Below are 21,155 nucleotides of genomic sequence, written 5' to 3'. Positions count from 1 at the left end.
ATATAGAAAAAGATAAATAATAAAGTCTGTAATCAGTTCAGTAGTTACTTTTTATTTGGTCCTGCTACAGGATCTTAAGTGTTTGTAAACTGTATAACCATTTCAGTACTAAAGTGCTGTTAACAGTTCATTTGTATTCTACCACTCCCTCAAATGAAAAGCTGAGAATATGGAATTCTTAATATGTCCTTTCAAATCCTTTTTTTCCTTCTTCCCTATTAAATAAAGCCAAAACTAGCCTTCTACAAGGTCTAGAATAAAAACTGAACTGCAAACTGGCTACATCCCCTTGGCATTCCAGACTTAAGAGACAACAATGTTGCTCTATCTGTTCTTGGACTGTGAAGAATTCAGACCTGTTTCCCAGTAAGCCTTCTGTGCTGGTATGGCAATACCATGCACAAATGCTGCTTAGACCCCTAGAAAATTCTGCGACATCACCTCTGCAGCCAGGCAGCTGCACAGACAGAAATGGAAATTGCTACATTCCATTAACAACCTGCCCTAGACACTTGAAATTGATTTTAAAACAGGAGATAGGCTCATGAATAGAAAACTAAGTTGAGTTATTAACCAGATTATTTATACATTTATTTATTCATCTTTACACTTAGAAGTCTGTTGAGTTTGGGCACTTTATGCAAAATTATTAGCTGAAGAAACAACATAAAGCTCTCCAATAGAGTTCGCTTCCTCCAGAAAACACTGTTTTTCACTTCTACAAAAGATCACAAAAGGACACAGGCACAGCTGAAGGGAAGAAGGGCTGTATTAACACCTACCACATTGCAACTGTGCTTCACAAGAAAGGGAGAGCGTGAGCTCTGAATTCCAGTTTTCAGCTCCTCTAAGAAATCTCAAGTTTTCACTTTGAGAATCTCACTGTCTTGGTACTAGAATAGCTACAGCAACAAGTAAGGACGAAAGAAGAAACTCTCTCAAACTACTACTAAACTCATCTGCCAGTTTTCCACTAAAGAAAAAAGCAGCAATTACCAAATGCATGCAGCTATCTATGGACTCCATGCGGGTGCTACCGGAAGCAATGAAGAAGATGAATGCTGTGTACATACACAGCAGGTCTAGTATGTTCTAGGCACCATGGAAGTGCTGGTATGCACCAGACAAGCAGTACAGGACTGCTGCACACCAACCCTGCTAGGCCTGCTGAACACAGTGCAGGGGGAATCTGTAGTTGCAAGCTGCCTTTGTCTAATAGTCCTGGTCCCATGTGAAAAACCAACAGACATTACTGAATCTTTGCTTTCAGAGGGAGCCTAATTTGCAAAAACATTAGTGCCAAAATTCTACTAGTTGGCAAGTGTGTGGTACCCCCTCAACACTTAAATTCTGTAAGCTCACCTGCTCTGGCTTGTGCTGCTGCAGAGCGTTATAAATGTAACTCAGACCAGCTCTCGTTAGCACGTAGGAAGCTTGCTCATTTATGAGTGTATCTAAATGAGCTTCAATCTGAAATGTTAAGCATAAGGTATTTATAAAGAGTGTGTGAGAATATTAAATGTAACGAGTTCTGGGGTTAAAAGGTCTAGAAACACAAGAAGAAAAAAACACAAATAAGGAGAGTGATCAACAAACAAGGAAATATTACAAATATGTACAGCATAATTATTTTATCCATTCACATTTTTCATATTACAAGGAACCAATAATAAAAATGCAGAGAGTTCTTTCAGGTCTGACTAATAAAAGAACCTATTTTTTTTGTATTTGTAAATACAACACCACCAAAAATGAAGATTATAGCCTTGATCTTAAAAATTCCTACATAATTTTATTTTGCTATAATTCTTTGAAAATGTGTGATAAAAATCATTCACCACTTATTGAAAATACTGACAATAACATGGCAGTTTTACAATAAACAGGAGACAGTCTTTTGTAAGGAAAATAAAACAAACTAAATCATACTCAGAACTGATTTTAAATTCAATACTGATAAACATGCATTTGAAAAAAGTTAACTGAAAGAACAATAGCCAATGAAATTACAGTTATCCATTTTGTTTTAATTATCTTCATACAAAAAAAGTTGTAAGAGTATTTTACATTCTTAATATAATCTTCACTTTGCAGGAAAACCTAATCCCTTAATCCAGTCACAGCAGCAGCAACCAGTTTTCAGTTTGAGCAGTCTCAGAAAGGCATTTGGGTATATATACACTATTACTTCATTTTTACAGATAACTACCTAACTTTTTTTTTCTTCCAATCCTAAAGAAAAGAAAAAAAATTGCAACACATAAAAGTCTCCTAAAATGTAAGACTTTTTCTGATACATAAAGAGTTCATCTTTTTGCTTCCTATAACTGTTTAGAAGAACACACTTTCCTTTTTAAATCAGGAGGGAAATCTTAATATTTCAATTTGGAGTTTTTAACTCTCTTAGTGAATTCTTTTTCTATGAAAAATGTTTCTCGCAATAAATATGCCATTCTAACTCCACTTGAATAACCTACTTATGTATAATCTTAAAGGGCTTTTTTTTCAGTCTGCTCCTGTATTTGTAAAATGTTTGAAGAAAGTAAATGGTATTAAATGTGTAAGCTTCAGCTCTACTGCTTTTCTGAAGAGTAAATCAATTGCAGCATTTCCTATGAAAGGAACTCTGATAATAGAAATTAGAAATACCTCAGACAGTTTGGTGAGGTTGTCTGTTTGTTTCAGAGCTAAAAGGTGCTAGAAATTCTGATTAGGAGCAGAAAGTGAAAAATGGCTCACAGACAATCCTTGCTGATCTCTTAAAATAAGAAGCTGTGACCTTTTTCAAGTCCCCCAGCTCCAAAAGCTCTCCTGAGATACATTGCAGGCATATTCATGAAGTAAAATATAAATGGGAAGTGCCCAAGTTTTTGTAAGTCAACCGTTTCTGAATTTTCACTTCCATTTCAAAATTGTACCACATATGAATTACTAGCCTGGGATGTGAGGGGAAACCAAACAAATGAGAAAAGACAGGCAGAAAGCAGGACTGAAGCTGTAACTTCAACTACACTATATTCTAGTACAAAATAGATGATGATCTAGTGCTAATTATATGATGGAATACAGTCAGCCATTTGACTGAGCTTTCAATTTCCATTTGCTTCTTCTCATAGTTTGCAGATAAATATTAGAATGATTAGGATGATGAAAATGTTCACTGATCTGGGTTTATCTGCAACTGAACGAAACAAACCCAAGTATTTTAATCATTTTTTGTCTGTTTAAAATGAAAGATGCTATCTGCTTATGGTCTCCAACAAGAAGCCCTCTTATCCCATCTTCCCGATTTTGATAATGTTGGCTTTGGGTTGATTTTAAGATAAATATGTGCACATCACAACTTACAGTGTGCAAAAATCAGTAAAAAGTTCATTTTCTTCCGGGGCTGCTAAAGCTTACCTGAAACTGCAACATTTCTAGACGTTTGTCAGTGAATTCAAAGAGCGCCAAAGTAGTCCTCATCATGTAAAGTGAATTTACCATGAAGGTTGCCATATCAGCTGTGCCCAAATTACTAGCAGACACAGTACACATCTGCAACAACGGATCTAGCACACAAGACAGAACCTAAAATAGCAAACAGAGAAGAGGGAGGAGAGGAAGGAAATCATGTCACACGAGGCTTCTAACCTCATTCTGTCTCTATCACGTATTTATTCCCCAAAGCACAATAAAGAGGAATGAGAGTTTCCAACTGTGAAAGCAGTTTTCTACTGGATTTGTCAGCAGGTGATCACCTACCACAGTGATGGGTAAAGTATAAAAACCTGAGAAGAACAGATTCCAGCCTAGCAGGAGGAAGAATAACCCAGATTAGATAATTGGTAATTGTGCAATCTTGAGGGTGTATTTACTTAATGGAGTAGTAATTGGATAACAGAATTTAGATACTGTGTTAAGAGTAGCACTCCATACTCAACTGTAATTATCCATTTTGTTAGTCACCCTCTTGTTCACATTACAAACTCTGGTTTGATAGAGAGCTCCAAAATGGGAGACAAAAAGATTAATGTTCCATCTATCTTTTGTGCACTGAAACTAACTTACACATTCTTTTTTTGCCCCTCTCCCTCCTCTTCACACACATAAAGCAGTCAAACATTCTTGTACCTGCACAAAGTCAGCCTGACGGGCATCCAGTGGAATAACAGATGAGTCATGAGATGCCAGAACCTCCCGTAGCAAGTTAAGTGTCTGATTTAGAGCAGAGCTTGGGCCAAGATCAGGAGGTGGGAGCTCAACCTGAAGAACAAGATTATCTGTTTGTGGGGTTTTTTATTAATTTCATTTACAGCAAACACCATACAGTCTGTTAGCACAAATGCAACCAGCTAATAACAAAATTACATGCAGGCATGCAGAGAAGAACTTTAATCTGACACTGGACAAATCTAGCACATTTCAGACAATAACTGCCTGCAACTTTCAGCATAACCATCTCATTCAGTGCAAAATAAGCAATTGAACATTGAATTTCTCCTTTCATTCAGACTATGCCTATTTTACCATCTGGAGAGTCCCAAACATTACTGGTTTTGGTACTGGAAAAAAGTACATTTACTAGATTAGGTGCCAAAGAATAGCCACCTTGTTGGCACCACTGAGTTCACTTTGAGTAGGACCTCCTGTAAACACTTCAGAATCTAGTGCATGCAGAGCTCTGGGAAATGAGAGCCTTACTGCAGCAGTTCATGACAAGGCTGCACAGCCCACAATGCTAAGTCTGAGAGCTGTAGTCACAAATGCAACAGTTTTAATCTCCAGCAATCTTGTACTTCAATTGCCAGTACACAAATGAACTGGACACAAGCTAACTCAAGTAAACCTACATGAACTGCAATGAGACTGCACAAACTGAAATGCAGGCTTATGCCAAAGGTAAGAAGCTGGTAATGTAGATGTTTAAAAAACAAAGGAGGAAATTTTGTGTATATTAGAGAAAAAAAATGTAGTTTCCACATCAAATTATGAAAATTGGATCCTCTGAAATGGACTGAAATTCTATGCTATTTTTAACCCAGGCTCACATACTCTATTTAGCCCTTTCTTTGTAACAGGCAAATACTCATTAAACACTTTATAAAATGTTTATAGAAAAATCTAGCACTTCTTTTTCCCAACACACATTTCTTAGGTTCCACTCCACGCACAGCTGCATCTTTTTGTCTCCAATGCTGCCTCAAACTGTCTTCCTGTGGCCTCCAAGCCCTTACTACAACCTCATTTCCTTCTGCCAAAAATCTACTTCCCACCTTCCTCTCTTCTGCCCATCCAAGGGCAAAGACAGATGTGGCTGGATCGTGTGGGAGTCAGGAGACCCTCAGCAATAAGTTAAGACTTAAAGGCATAATGTCTCCAGAAGGAGGTAGGGAGCAGTAAGTTTGGATGGGACCGGCCCATGTGTCTCAGTCAGGGTACCTGGCCACAGCAGAGCAATGCAGCATGCACTTCTGCAGTGCCCTTAAGACTCCAGCTCAAAAGAAAAGGCAACAGCTTTGGGTGGCTCCAAGTCATGGGCAACATGTTCCATAGCTTCCCAAATGAGAAATACTGATAAATAGCATAGTAATAAGGATGTCTGAATCTTTAAGATAAAAAAAAAATAAAAATCCAAGGGGCACAGGCTGATGGCCAAAGAAACCAAGGAGAGCACAACAAACATATCCAGAGCATAACATTACAGAGCTTTCTGGAAATGAATCTATACCTGATGAACATGCCAGCAAAGAAAGAAAAAAAACCATCTCTCCCTCTTTGAAACCAGGCCGAACTTTCATACTTCGTGTTTCGAAACATTTGAGATACCATACATGGCCCCGCACTGTTACCAAGACAGATTTAACGAAAACCTTTTTCATCCTTCTGAATATAAAGTGTTCCTCTATTCTCACTTTCCAAGAGAGAGTATACTGAACTCAAGCAACTAAGGGAAAACTAAATCTAATAGGTTCAGAGAAAAGTTGTTCAGCCCACGTGGTCTTGAAAGCATGAAACAAACATTCTAGCGATGAAGTAACAGAAATTCGAAAAGAGGCACTGAGTGCTGATCAGTAGTAAAGTTTACTGGTGTTTACAGCACTGAATGACTTTCTTCTTGTTTCTTGTTATTATTAGGGGTATTGATTGTGTTCTGAACACACTGTTCTCAGACTTCAACTGAACCATGTTCAGGGATATTTTGGGGTTACTTTGAGACTAGAGTTTGATGGAGTTTTTACTTCCAGCACACACACAGATCATGGCAATGACAACTTCAGGCTGCTTTGCACAGAATTTTTGTCTCCTGAAGTAGCTAGTGCTCAGAAGCTCTTAAATTAGCTTCATCTTGCACTTAGTCTGTTCCTTTACAGTCCACTGTCTCCTAGTAAGAGCAACGGAAGAAGAAAATATGGCAAGGAAAAAAGATTTAGATCACTAGATTTTATTTGGGTTATTCTGAAATTCCTGACTATTGCAATAGAGACAAAATTATCAGTAAGTGGAACGAGAATCAAAGTAGTGCTATATTAATTTGGAAAATTCAAACTTTTGACACATGAATACAAAGTGAGGGCTTTTTTTTTCAGAATTGGAAAAGAAAATTTAAAAACACACACTTCAAATTTATAGAGGAACCTAGAGACTCCAACTCATGAACAATAATCACTATTCTAATAAAAAAATAATTGATTCCCTGAATGTTTTACATGCACTAAGAGATCATCATAATTGATCCTACTTCCAGAAAAATAGGTTTCAAATACATGCTGAGCTCTACTTTTGAAGTACCTCTTTCAGATGCAAGCTAGACAGCAGCTAACTAAAACATCATTAGGGAAGTTCTGCAGCAGTGAGTTCAACTGCATTAAAACATACTCTATCACAGTATTAAGTATCTAATTGGTTTTAACTACCAGTTCAGTCATACAGAAATGATGTCAAACAGTTCTTCAGCCTTTCAAAAAAACCCAAGAAACTACCCATTTTTAAAATCCAATATATAAAATTGAAATGAATTATGAAATGGATACTGAAAGTTGTACATAAGCTTTAGTACAAAAAGTTTTTTCTTCTTTTCTGCGTAATTATCAGTGGGGAACAGATACTAAGCCAGCAATCTCCCTCCAAACATATAATCTAGAGCAAGTTTCTCTGTCTACGACAGCAAGTAGCTCAAAGGATGTTTTATAGAATTTTACAAACAGCAAAGGAAAACACAGAAAAAACAAAAGGCAGTATCAACAATCAAGAAGCATGTACATGTATGCTGTTTCCCCTTCTCATTTACAAAAAAGGTTACATTTTAAAAAAGGGCAGATTTTCTTCTGAAAATACTGTACAGTCGATCAGAACTTTATATACTATGCTACTTGAACATTAGACAGTTAACAGTTACAATGTTCATGAAGGGAATGGAATACCTCCTACACAAGGAGAGGCTGTGTTCTTCCTGGAGAAGGCTCAGGGGGGCTGTTATAAATATGTGAAGTGAGGGATGAAGACAGAGACAGACTCTTCTCAGTGGTGTCCAGTAACAGGTCAAGAGGCAATGGGCACAGATTAAGGCACAAGAAAACAATTTTAACTGTGAGGTTAGTCAAGCACTGGAGACAGTTGCACAGTGAGGTTTTGGAGTCTCTGTCCTTGGTGGCATTGAAACCCCAGCTGGAGCAAGTCCTGGGCAACCTACTCTAGCTGACACTGTATCATGAGCAAGATGGTTGGACTAGATGGTTTCTAGAGTTTCCTGCTGAACTCATCCATTCTTTAATTCCGTGATACTACTACCAAATAAAACAAGATGGTAATTTAAAACACAGAATTCCACAGAGAAAGCCCTACTTATGAGTAACAAATGGAAGGCTAGTGGCTTTTATAAGAACCTAATCAGCTTTAAATATAGCCTCTTAAAAAACCCCCACCGGCAGGGGCCAGATCCAAAGTACTACAGAGTGGAACCTTGTAAAAATGTTACGAAGTTTTTATGCTGTCAATTAACACTGAGCAGCATCAACTGAAGAAGCCCATTCTCCTTAGATGAGACAATATTCACCAGCACTCCAAGGAACCTGAGTGCATGTCTACCAGAGAAGCTGTTTCAAGATTTTCTGGTCCTATTAGGATCCTACAGCGGTCAACAAAGTAGAATGCCTAACGGCATGCTTATCTTTTCAGCTATCAAGTTCGTCTTGGAAGAAAAGATAACTAGTTTTGCTTTGTTCCCATGGATCCATCTAAAAGCACAACAGCATTCAGATCACGACAACAATAATCAGTCTTATTCAATCTGCCCCACATCTGATTTCCCAGAAACCTAATAGGTTTCATTCTGGCAGGAATCAAATTATGCAGGACAAGTTTACAATTATTCCCATGCAACATTTTAATATCTCTCTTACAGACAAACTTAAAATAAAATGCAATCACAGCATTTAATTTGCATACATCTACTCTAAAAAGAACAGCATTAAGGAATAATAATCCCAAAACTTAATTTGGGATACTCTACTAATAGTCTTCTAACAGCTCAGACAGCAGATGACTGGAGTTTGGTGCAATCTTTCTCTAGTGCCCTTATAATAACTCTCATACCATTTTATTAAATGTTCACAATTATTCTTTCCTTTAATAATTGTTCTGGAACACTAGTGAAGCCAGAGGAAGGACATGTGGGCTTGAAAATTCCCACTCTCCTAATTTAACAGCTGGTCCAATAAAACATGCTGACATCTAACACACTCGTTAAATGCCTCACCAATGCACTCATGATGTTAAACAACTTCCATATTGAGATGGCTGAAAGAGCAGTCCATCCACTCTGGTCCATTAAGTACTTTGAACTTTACTCCCAGTTTCATTGGAACCGTTTCTGCTGTTCTGACAATTATTTTCATTCACTATTTTCTCCTGGATTTATAATCATCTGTAAAATGGTCATCTGTAACGGGCAGACAATGAGTAACACAAGCAGAATCCTGAATTCCTAAATATTTGATTTTTAAGCACACAGTGAAAAGAAACATGTAAAAGGATACATAAGGATTGCAACAATAATTCTGATCCACTTTACTAGCACGATTGGTAGACCCATGGCTGGGTCCAAAAAAGCTAAAAAGCAACAAATACAAACATATTTTTTTCAGCATAAGGACACCAATCCTGGTCAACAAGCATTCTGGTTCAACCAAGAACCAGAACACATCAATTCCTACCAGAGCTAGAAAGTGCTGGCAAGACTGCCCAACACTGCCTCTGAAGGGTAAGAGCCAACAAGGCAAAGGAGAGACAGTGTCTGCAGTAAGAACTGATGCATCAAACCTTCAGTGACACAGGAGGTGGCTGGTGATGCACAGCTTCTGTAGGATGACAACATTGAGCCCTACAGCAGCCCAAGAATCTCAAAGTCATGAATGGCATTTTAAACCCTAAAAACAAACTGGCTTTGCAACAACTCTGCTACCAAGCTTCTTGACAGGTTTCAAGAAGTGTCAGAGCCAAAGAGACTCCCTGGTGTACTGCATTTCTTTGATAACAATGGACTTGCTTTCCAGCAGTCTGCTGAACATTTCTGTCACTTGGATTTCAGCTCAAACAGAGCTACCTGAGAAGTCTAAGTGAGAACACCATAAAAAAAGCTTTCTCAGAACAAACAGCTTGAAGTTGAGAGCTGCTGACTATTTTACAACCAGGATGCTTGAGGTTTTCTTATGCAATGAAAAAAAAGTTCAGAGCAAAGTGCTTCTGGGCAAAGCAGTAAGTATTCTGAAGTAACCAGGGATTTCCCTCTATCATTTACACCGATGGCTTGACAACCAAGAGGGAAAATCCTGATCTAAGACTGCCTAAAAGCTTCCATACACCTCCACACTTGTGACACTCCTTATATAATGTGGGACTCTTCTCAAAAATAGATATGAAGAGGAAGCTATTTTCTTGTCCTAGAAAGAACAGCCTGAAGTCTCAGTTTCCCATTGTGCCTTCAAAATTAAATCCCAGGCAGATTGAAGACAATGCTCAACTCAGGATAATCAATAATCTAGGGAATGAAATTGTCTATGGTGATGAGGACATCAAATTACCATCCTGTCATTTGTCTGCATCCTAAGGATGGGATCTTGAGGAGTTAGCGTATTTAATGAAACCTGCTTTGTCTAAAATATGTTCCCAACTAGCTATATTTAAGTGAAAGATTTGCTTAAATCATATTCTGGTCTATCAACTACTACATAGAATGTAGATATTAAAAAAGCAAATTATCAGCAACAAGAGATGATACTGAGGAAGTAACGATCATTAAAACTGTCGACCTGACAGGCCATTCACCACTTTCCAATAATCTAAACAGAAGAGGCATTTAAATCTATAGAAATAAAAGTATTTTTACTTAAGAACATCCATTTGCATTTTAATCGATTTCCAAAGTTATTCAAATTGCCTTAAGAATCATATTTTAATCAAAGTATTGGACAGTTGATATTCTTTGAAACAGGCTTATCAATGCCTTAAGATGCGTAATCTAAACTGAAATAAGAAACCACTATTTCCAGATTGTTCAAGTGAAAAGTAATTTACTAAATTTCCCAGTGAATATTCTCTATCTGCACAACAGGAACAGCGATGAAGCCTTTGCAATTGCCTATGTAAGCACAAAGGGTCCATCTTCCAGGGGTTTAATCTTCTCTGAAAATAAAAAAAAAAATCTGGAAGCAGTTGCAGTGCATACATAGCTGGCAAAAAGCTGGTAAAAAGGCTGGGATGTGAAGAAAATCCTACTATTACATATACACAGTTTTGGTCTGAACGCACATTAAAAAAAAGGATGGTAAAAAGCAACCTTCAGTTTCTTCAAAATGTAAATGCATTGTGGCATTCACTACTAAATTTACAAAGACAAATGAAAAGGCATAAAACCTGCTTATCTGTATACTAACACGCAAAAAAACTAAGTAACAAGAGAATTAAATTTATGATTAAAAAAAGGTCTTTATCGGATGGAAACTAATGTCTCTCTGAGGGTAATCAGCCTATAAATTTCGTATTTTTTTATGAAGCAAAACTAATTTCAGTCATGAAGAGATAAGACATCATTCTATCAATTCAGTAATCCACTCACAAAGGGTAATAATATAAGGTGCTACAGAGGACTACCTAAAACTCAGTTACAAAAACTACACATTAGAACAGTAAGATTTCTTCTCAGATATAGAGTTATCTCACTGTTAACTCCTGAAGCAGATTAATAAATAATTGTGGGAGCCTTTGTTACCCATACATCTAACAGTCCTCTAAATCTCTTAAAGCTTTTGACCTCAATTATATTCTGAGGAAAGAGCTTCATAGGGCACATAGGCAATGTAATATTGTCAACATTTCAGACTTAATTTATAAATGTGTTTATGAGAAAGAGCAATATTATGATCTTTTCCCATTACATAGTAGGCTCGGTATGCCATTCATTACTTGTAATAAAACACCACTGAAGGTGGCAGCGCAATCACTGCCTTCATTTAAGGCCAGTAAAAGAAAATTTGACTACTTTATAAAACAATGACAGCATCAAGAACTGGTTACATCCAGACTGGGGGCTGAGGGAAGGGGAACTAAGGGGGCAAAGAGAACTACACAACCTTCCCATAGTGACAATAGAAAGAACACAATGAACTAGGGGACCATAATTCCTTTATCATTCTTCTTCTGAATTCTACACATTTCCAAACTGAAAACAGTGTATCACCCAAAACAAAACCGCAAAGACAGTGAGTTACAACTGATTTTCCTGTGAGTAGGGAAATCATGATGGATCCTGTTTGAGTACAGATGTAATACCCAACAGGATAAATAAACAGAAAAGAAATGAATACAGAGATGTTTTCAAGCCAAGAAAATGTCTTTCCTTGAGCACTTTGTAAGCAAAGAGCAGTCATACATTTTTGCTAAGGTACATCACTGATTTCTTTTCACGTCAGGAAAACGTACACAGATATTTCATTTTAGCTTACATACTAGTAAATAAAACGTTTTTTTGGCAAAATTAACGTTGTCCTTGCCCGTTGCATGTTTGAGGAACTCAGCTTTAGCGGATCCTTGAAGAAGCATTAATAGCAAAGGAACTATTATTGATACGACACCGCATTCAAATGGAAGTACCCCACAGGAGCAATGCATTAAGTGAACTTCAGAAGTATAGACTGTGTGTGGTAGCAGCTAAGGAGCAACCCAGTGAACAAACGAAACCACTGAAATGAATCACTGGGATATCTGGGAGAGAACAGGAGGAACACCTGCTTCTTTGAGAAAGGCATTCCCAGCCCCTGCAGAAAGACAGGAAATTAGGTCCGGACAGGCTGTGCTGAATGAGACAACTCATTCAGGACCACAGAACAATACTGACAAAACTCAGAAAACCTGAGTGGCCAGCAAATTATAAGTCTTTGCACAAAGAATAGTTTCTGGAAAATAACATATTTTTTCAGGGAGGTTTTTTTTTTTTTGGTGAAGGTTAAATAATTTAGAAATGCATTTACAAATGTTACAGCAATGTTCATGTGGTAAAACTATTTTTATAATAGACAGAAAAGCCCGAATTTTGTTTTTACTTAGCTTACCATTTTGGGATATACATTGCAACTTCAAAAAAGGAACGATGCACAATTAACTACTGATCTGATGATGCATTAATACAAACTATACAGCTCAATTGCCTGACTTTGCTCTATTACACTTAAGAAAATTTCCTATTTTGTTGCTTCTTGTAGATTTTAAAAATATGTAAACTGCTCTGCAGAAAAATACTGCTAACAGCAGGATTTTAGCCATGTATCCACAAACCTCCCACTATCAATAGAATTAAAATATAAACAGCAAGTTTGTAATGTAGGTCCGTAACTAAAATACAGAAAACACAAGACTTCAGCTTCAGGAAAAGCTGACATATAAAACAGCTATTTACCTGGTAGTCTTACTAGACAAAGGGAAAAAGAAACATGTCTTGAAACATGAAAGCTGTACAATTTTGAAACAAACCTTGTCCATTAGTTTACTTGCGTGAAGACTCAGGCTATTAAAGAATATTTTCTTGCTCAACAAATGCATTTCTTCTATTGTTGTCAACAGTGTGGCTGCACTGTTTCCTACAATACCACTGAAAGCAAAATTAAGATTATTTAACAAATCTAAAGGGGGAACAACATGCTAGTCAGATATTTAAATATCATTTCAAATAAGATTATTTTCAAAGTTGAAAATTTATAGCAAACAATTACAGGGAACAGTTCTCCATAATGGCTGAGCGATAAGTTGACTGTAAGAACAAGCACCATCAAGTATTTCATTAAGCAGATATTAAATACAGGCTATCAAACTTGCACCAACTTTTTTGTAGAGTACTGGGTTTTTGCTTTATTATGCTATAAATCTACTTCTGTTATAGAAAAGAAATTTTGCAACAAAAAGAGTTAACAATATTCTATCATACTGCCTGCTAGGGATAGCATTACCTCTCTCCTTTCTTCACTGGGATACTAGGCATCTCCAAAAATGTAAGAATTCATGCCTTGCTGTTCCAAGGGTTAAACTATCACTCAGCACAGACACCACATGCCCCTTAAATGGCACTACAGGACCATGCTCCTCTCACAGATACATCCTCCCTCTGTCTATAGGAATTGCACTTTTAAGCTACAAACTGGCAGTGAAAATTCATTGTGTCATAACAGGACTAAACCTGTATCTCGATTTTCAGATTGTAATCTTGCATTTAAGAGATCATTTCTCAAACTGCTTTTTCCCTTCATTAGTGAGGTGCACCTTCTCTATACAAAGGAAACTACTCAGCTGGTAGAAGGTACTTCAGTGGTCTTTAAACATTGTGTTGTTAACAGGACAGAGACGAACAGATAAGACTGACTAAGACTTTCCATTTTAACATCACATTTTCAATTGCATCAAGCTTTATAACCACAGGGAAAATCTAACTTTGGAGACAGAAAAATGACACCAAAATCTTTTAGGATTTTTGGACAATAAAATTAGGAATAGCTCTTATATGTGTTCTACTATAGACCTGCCATCACAATTGAGGATTTTAAATAAGGTGGGAGGTGCCCAAGAACCACTTATCCCAGTCTGCCTGACATCTAAAATATTTTAGACGGAGAAGCTCAAGTAGTAATATTAATGTTTCCAATTCTCAGCAGTTCAGTCCAGGGCTGTGGAGGAAGATTTTTCTGCTGCTGCTCTTTCTAACCAACATGAACTACAACATATGCCACAATATATAAATTATATATAAATTAGCAGCTCTGGCTTCTCTTCAGTTCCTTTATTCCTGGTGGCATCTGGAAGCTTGGAAGGTGATCAGTGCATCTTCAACACTGAGATATGGAAGTGCATAATTAGGAAAAAAAAGTTATCAAAAAGTTATCAAAACACAATTGTTCAAACAAAACAAAAACGAACAAACAAACAAAAAAAACCCAGAAGTAATTTCCTTTAATAACATTTCCTCAAAGGGAACTTGACTTTGTTATCTTAAATGCTTTGTAGAGTTTTTCTGTATACTATTTGAATGTACACAGAACAATAAAGAAATAGTTATTGTGGCAAATTGATGCTATACTCCAAAGCAGTTTTGATATGAACTGAGGAATGGCAATGGGTAAATGGTTTCTGCTTGTTATCACGTGTTTCTTCCTGATGTTATAGTGCAGAGCAACAACTAAGCAACAGAAGTACTCTTCTTAGCAGATTGTTACATATACAACTAGGGAAAAAAGGCATTTTTAACATACCTTGTCATTTTGCATACCTGATTGTATGGTGGTAGAACTTGAGCAAATTAGAAATCTTGTACAGTAAAACTGCTCCTGGCTCAGCAACAATCACCTGCTCAATTCTAACCTGCATCATGAACAAATACAAACATCCTTCAGGTCATAAATTTCGAAAGCCAGCCTCCTATGACTTTATATGCAATGTATCTCTGATTTTTAAAAAATAAATTCAACCAGAAATAAATTTTAAAAAGAGAACGTCCAGTTAACTACAACGTTCCAATTGAACCAAAGTGCTTCTGGGCTGCCAAGCATCTGGGCAGAAAACATGAAGGTATATGTATTCTTAAAAAAAGAAAAACTACAAACCCAAAAAGCTTTCCAAAAATCCTACAGTCCCTACAGACTTCTGCTGTTATTGGAAATTTAAAAATAATGAGATCATTTGATGGATTAATACTGCTACATACCAGAATCCTCCCCAGCACTGAATAGCAAGAACAGCTGCAATGCTGCAGAATCACACATCTACAGCAGTAGATTTCTAGCATCATGCAGCAATTCAGAACGTCAAAGTATTAGGTATTTTGCCCAACAAACAAATTTCACCTGGACAAATATATTCTTCACTTAAATGAGAGCATATATATCTCCTACCAGTATCTAGTTAGATATATTTATAACTAATAACCAGCTATGTTGACTGTTTATCTCAATCAGGAGATACTGGCTACACAACAAAATGGCGCTGACTGTCTTTACAGTTGGACAGCTGATGTCTTGTCTCCATGGTATACACAAGTCTCCACTCAAAAAAGCTACCCCAGGGTCGATCTTTATGTACTTATGAAGCAGAATAGACAGTGACTTATCACTGCACCATTACTGCACGTGCCTTTGTGTGAAAGGGCTACACACAAATCAACAGCCACTACCCACTCTCCCCAGTTATTTGCTGTTCAGAGGAACACAATGTGCTGCAGTGCCTTCATCTCAGAGCCAGCTGCAGGGAGAACCAACTAAGATTAGGCTTCCTCAATCCTTTCAGTTTGCATCTAATTCACAGACCAAAACCAAATAATACTTTTTAACTCTTATTCACAATACTTAATGTATAAAGTTTATTTCAACACAAAGGTGAACTTTGCTCTTCAGTGTGTTTGTATATTCAAAGGTCTATATACCAATATCTGTCTCCAGTGTTACCTAGGTCATGCAGGCATGAATACTGAGCATATTCTAGTTGTACAGCAAAAGAGAATAGGGCAGGCAGGGGAAAAAGAGGGAAAAAAAATATTGACCAAAAAAAATGGGAATAACTAAAAGAAAATAATTAAGAAACTGAAAAAGACAGAACAGGCAGAAGGAGAGGGGAAAAAAGAGATTTTTAGGGTCATGAAAGAAAAATAAGAATTAAAAAACAAAGCAGGAAAAGAAGAAGTGCTGCTTCCCATACAGAAGTCTTCACTGCACTGGAGAACCAAAATTTGCAAGCGACTCAACCTAACCTGTTCAGGGAAGCTCTGGACTTAGAACTCTTCACTATTTTTGAGTCCTGTAGCCCTGTTGTTAGCTGACCATAAAAGACTACCTGGAGTCCACATAGGGCATCAAGGACATTTTGTTTTGAACTCATCTTAAATGCTACGGAGAATAGGAATAGTTTAATTTAAACGTTTTTTAGGATTCTCCTGTCTCCATCTGAAATGAGAGGCCTGTGGTAATATCTACTACTAGGGAGTATTCAAGAATCACTTGAATGCCTAAAACACAAACCACCTATGAGTAAGAAATGTGGGCAATTTAGACTGCATGTAAGCATAACTCTTCTACAATGTATTCCTCCAAACTGAGTCTATTTCTGTTGTTCCTCTGAACATGGTGGCTTGCAACTATCTAATTACCTATTCTGCATTGTATGAAGGCTCTTCTGCTTGGGGGTTTCTCAGGGGGATTCTTTCTACCTTTTTTTTCCTTCCCCAGGGGAAACAATAAAAGTTCCATACTTTTTACTGTAAAGTCTAGACTGGCAGTGAATTACCATAAGCTGCATTCTATTAAAATACAGAATACAACAGGATTGTATTAATTGTTCTTTTAAGATTTTTTTTTTTCATTTTTACTTGCACAGTAACTAACTAACAACAATATTTCAGGGGTATTTCTAAAGAGACTAGCAGCATGCAAGTGTAGATTTTGGCAATCAAAATGAAAGGTGCTCTGTACTTAAGTATAAAAATCTCAAGTACTAATATCTCTAAGACCAAAACTCCCTCTGACTAACAGAGGAGTTTGATTTTATTCCAAATTATTTTGTTGGGATGCACAGAAATACTGAACTCAAACATCAGCATTCAGTATTAACAGAACTGATTCAAGAACACAAAAAGTTTGGAAAATATCTTCCAAAAAACAAAGCTGTGGTATCTGTCTGTTAGGGTAGCATCATGGTGTTTTCCAAAAGATCAAAAACTAAAAGGTTGTGAAGGTTGAGCATAATTCTGTGGCAACAGGCACAAAACTGAAATACAAGAGATTCTGTCTGAACATCAGGGAACACTTTTTTCTTTACTGTGCAGGTGGCTGAGCACTGGCATACGTTGTCCAGAGAAGCTGTGGAGCTTCCACCCTTGGAAGTATTTAAAAGTCATCTGGACACAGTCCTGGGCAAGCAATTCTAGGTGCCCCAGCCTGAGCTGGAAGTTCGGACCAAGTGATATCCAGACGTCCTTGCCAACATCAACCCTTCTGTAATTCTGTGACATTATAAATGGCACCTTTTTGAACTTTACCTCTCTCGAGACCTTATGCTTTTCTTATCAGTAACTTATGTATAGTATCCAGAAAGTAGCTGTTCACATTTGAGACTGAGTATTTGTCAACTGGATATGGTTGTTATAGTTACAGCATCCTAAGAGAAATTTATTATAATAGTATTTAGCACAGTAGATTTTACTTTAAAAACACTTGGATTTATACACTGCACAGTTGGGCAATAATGGGTATCAGCTTCATCACCTTGATTACTTCAGTGCTTATGTGAAGCACATTCAATAGACCAGTCACTCAATCATTTCATGGATTGTCATTAATTATTTCTATCAAATACGTCCCCTAAACTTACTAAGGCTGTAGCTTGAAAAAAAGACAAGTATGGAAGGATGTGACAGAAATACAAAAAACTGGGGTAGCAGAAAGATGGTAATTAGGAAACAAATTTTCATGGTGTCTTTCAAATACTAGAGCTAGAGTTATTAAACAAAACAAACCAAAAAAACCCAAAACACCAAAACCAATAAAACCCCACAAACCACAAAAGGAACCGGCTTTTCACACAACAGAGTTGAAATGTTCACTTCCCTCCTGAAGGATATGTTGTAAATACCAACATTTTATATAAATTATAACAATGTGACATATTCATGCAAGAAAACATCCATTGAGATCTATTATATACAAAGAAGTTATGGCTCAGTAAGTCCTTAGTATATTCACAAACAGGCAAGGAAACTATCCCACAGAAATATGACACAGCTGCATAACCTGTATACTCTTCCCTAAGCATAATGATCACTATGAAAAACAGGTTAGTAAATTACATTGATTTTTCATTTGATTCACTACAGCTATTCCCATATACTTATCACAAAGCTGTATTTTTGTACATCAGCACTCAACCTAGGAAAAGTAAAACAAAATCAAGACTCAAATTTAGCATCCTAGTTCCTCTCACTATATGACTATTATAAACTACATATCTACAAAGGAATCTTTAATTTGAGAAAAACCCTTCAGAAGTTGACAATCTAATTCTTAACGAAGGGCAATGAAAATACATTGAAAAGATGGGAGCACAAGTTCTAAAAAAACATGACAGAGCAGTTTTTGTATTTAGAGTGCTAAGGAAAACAAAATACTTCACCTTCAGAGGCCTGCAGACACCTTCTGTGATGTGCCCAACTACTTCTTGAATATTTTCTTCCACACCTATAGTTAAAGCAAACACATTCTAAGATTATGGAAATGTAATTCTCTTTTCTTCAAGACTATAAAACAAATAAACAAATGTAGGAGGTACTCCTCCCATAAAAAGCATTATGAACTGTATGTTCTTTTCTCCACATGACTAGTTCACACCTCCACTGTACTTCCAATCTAGCCATTAAGAAATAGCTGCATGGCAAAACAGTCCCCGAGTCATTACCTTTTGCTATGCAATTGCTTCCTAGTGCAACACAGTGCGTGGGGATTTGAAGCAGAATCAGCAAGGGGAAGAATAAATCACCTAGCAAGAAGCTGTCACAGTAAGGCTCAATATTAGCACTTCATGAAATTAAACTAGAAAAACACCAAAAAAACAACCAGGCCAGTGAGACGCTCAAGGAGCAGCAGTACACACCCTTTTGAAAGGCCTGACTGGCAAATACACGTGTTTGTCAGTGCTGGATACTGACGAGCTCACGGCATTGTTACAAATGAAGCGACATGTGTACCTCCACACTACTGCGTGCTGCAGCACTGGCAAACGCTTCCTCCCCAGCAGCAATTGAAACTCATCTTTCACAGAACGATGTACAAAAGAGAATATTGCCCTATGTTACCACGAAACACAAATGAATTGTTGCATGGCAACCAGTGCTGTCATAAATCAATCAAACTGAAAGCAACAGATCCTCAAGCTCTCACTTCAGTAACAACTCAGAACAGATTTATGGAGAAAGCAATACTTTAATTCTAATTTAAAACTTGTCAACAGGAGTTCATCTTCAGATGGGACCCATGCAATTAAAGTAAATAAACTGACTGTGACATGTGACAGAAATCAGGTGACCTGAAGCTATATTTTGCTTAGTTCAGACTAAGAGAGATTACCTCAGAGAGTAAAAATAATGAAAGATCAGAGGTCTGTGCCAATGCCTCTTTACACCAAGTTACATGAAAAGCCACATAAGCAGTAACAACTGAATTCAGTGCGGTGGCTGTAGGAATTTCAATATACTGAATTAGTAAGGTAATAAAAATATGCTTATATACTTAAGTACTGATATCAAGGCAGAAAGTAAGATTACAAACCACACCGTGCATGCTCTTTTACGTAATGGCTAGCTCCCAGACAGACCTTAGCAATTTACACATTTTTTAGTAGGAACAGTCACACTTGTACCGTTCATCAATGTAACAAGCACCTAGCACATATTTGCAATAGTGTATCTAGACCAGATTGACTTAAAAACAAGTTGTTTGGTATGAAAATTTTAGCTCAAAAAATATACAAGTTTGAATACCAAAGGACATGGAATAAAAATTTTGATATACCACATGCTTGTGCCTTCGCATGTATTTTCATGTCCAATTAGAATATCTGGATTCCAAAAGCAGTGAAATCTTCCAGCAGAATGGGTTATATAAGTGTGCAAGAATTACAGAATAAACAATTCTTAGAGGTCCAAAATAACTTTTAGAATACAGCTCATAACTGAAGATACGCTTCCAACTCCTTTGTAAACCATATATAATTTTTCTCTGTGTATCCTTCTATAAAAGGAGAGAGCTTTTTTTTGGACTTAGTTTAGCTTCTGTTCTCCATCTGGGTTCCTGTAACTCCATGAAAAATTGGTTTCTACTGCGTCTCTTAAAATGCCTGCAATTCTCCATTCCTTTCAAGTAGAAGATCTCTGTATGACTGCAAGGCTCCTGCTAGCAGAATACCTAAACTCTGAAGAGGAAAACCAGATGCTTTAGCTTGTCCAGCAAAAGAGTTAAAACTTTTCTGACTGTGTTTTCAGTGCTTAAAATTTTAATAGCATTTTTGATCAGGTTAATTTTAAACAGCTAATTTTTTCAAGCTTAACACTTTAAAACTTTTAAAAAGCCATTTTTGCATACTCTGCTTATGGGCTACATAGTTAAAAGTAAAAACTGGGATGGAAATGTTTCTCAAAAAAAGTGTCATTCATACAACTTTTCATCCAGTGGGACCAAATCCACCTGTATCGTACCAACAGGTATGGCTTTTTTGTTGTTTTTGAGAAAGGAAATTTTTGTATAGCTGTGATTTGCCACACTCTTCACAGCCCTGAAATTACACAGGGCTTATAGGAGAATTTAAACAGAAATCTGAACTCAGAACAGATACACCTGAATGAAAATAATAGAAGCAGTTCCATCTGCAAAAAACTACTCAAGTTGAAGTGAAAACATCTGACTGACCTAGCTTCAGACTGCCAGATAGGTGTTTTATCTATGACAGTTGCTTGGGCTCCCTCTATAGGGGAATGGAAAAAAATCCCAGTTTGTGATGAAAGTCTCCAGAAATGCTTACATTAGATCTCAAATTTTGTTGGGAAGATCTGCACTCTGAAGATGCAAATCTCTGTCCTTATCTTTAACTGCAAATAAACA

General features: G+C 36.9%; 1 protein-coding gene across 1 annotated transcript in view; it reads right to left on the bottom strand.

Moving 5' to 3' along the window:
- Positions 1 to 21,155, bottom strand: part of COG6 (component of oligomeric golgi complex 6) — a 55,410-nt gene that overhangs the window by 8,582 nt on the left and 25,673 nt on the right. Inside the window, exons 11-16 of the mRNA XM_032099657.1 lie at positions 18,676 to 18,740; positions 14,789 to 14,880; positions 13,006 to 13,123; positions 4,114 to 4,245; positions 3,403 to 3,570; positions 1,363 to 1,470 (exon numbers count right to left, since the gene is read on the bottom strand). Coding sequence (XP_031955548.1) covers positions 1,363 to 1,470; positions 3,403 to 3,570; positions 4,114 to 4,245; positions 13,006 to 13,123; positions 14,789 to 14,880; positions 18,676 to 18,740 — 683 coding nt within the window. The remainder of the gene's footprint in view (positions 1 to 1,362; positions 1,471 to 3,402; positions 3,571 to 4,113; positions 4,246 to 13,005; positions 13,124 to 14,788; positions 14,881 to 18,675; positions 18,741 to 21,155) is intronic.

This window comes from Corvus moneduloides, chromosome 2 (assembly GCF_009650955.1).
Source record: "Corvus moneduloides isolate bCorMon1 chromosome 2, bCorMon1.pri, whole genome shotgun sequence".
NCBI classification, from domain to species: Eukaryota; Metazoa; Chordata; class Aves; order Passeriformes; family Corvidae; genus Corvus; species Corvus moneduloides.
This window is presented reverse-complemented; position numbering and strand designations above follow the sequence as displayed.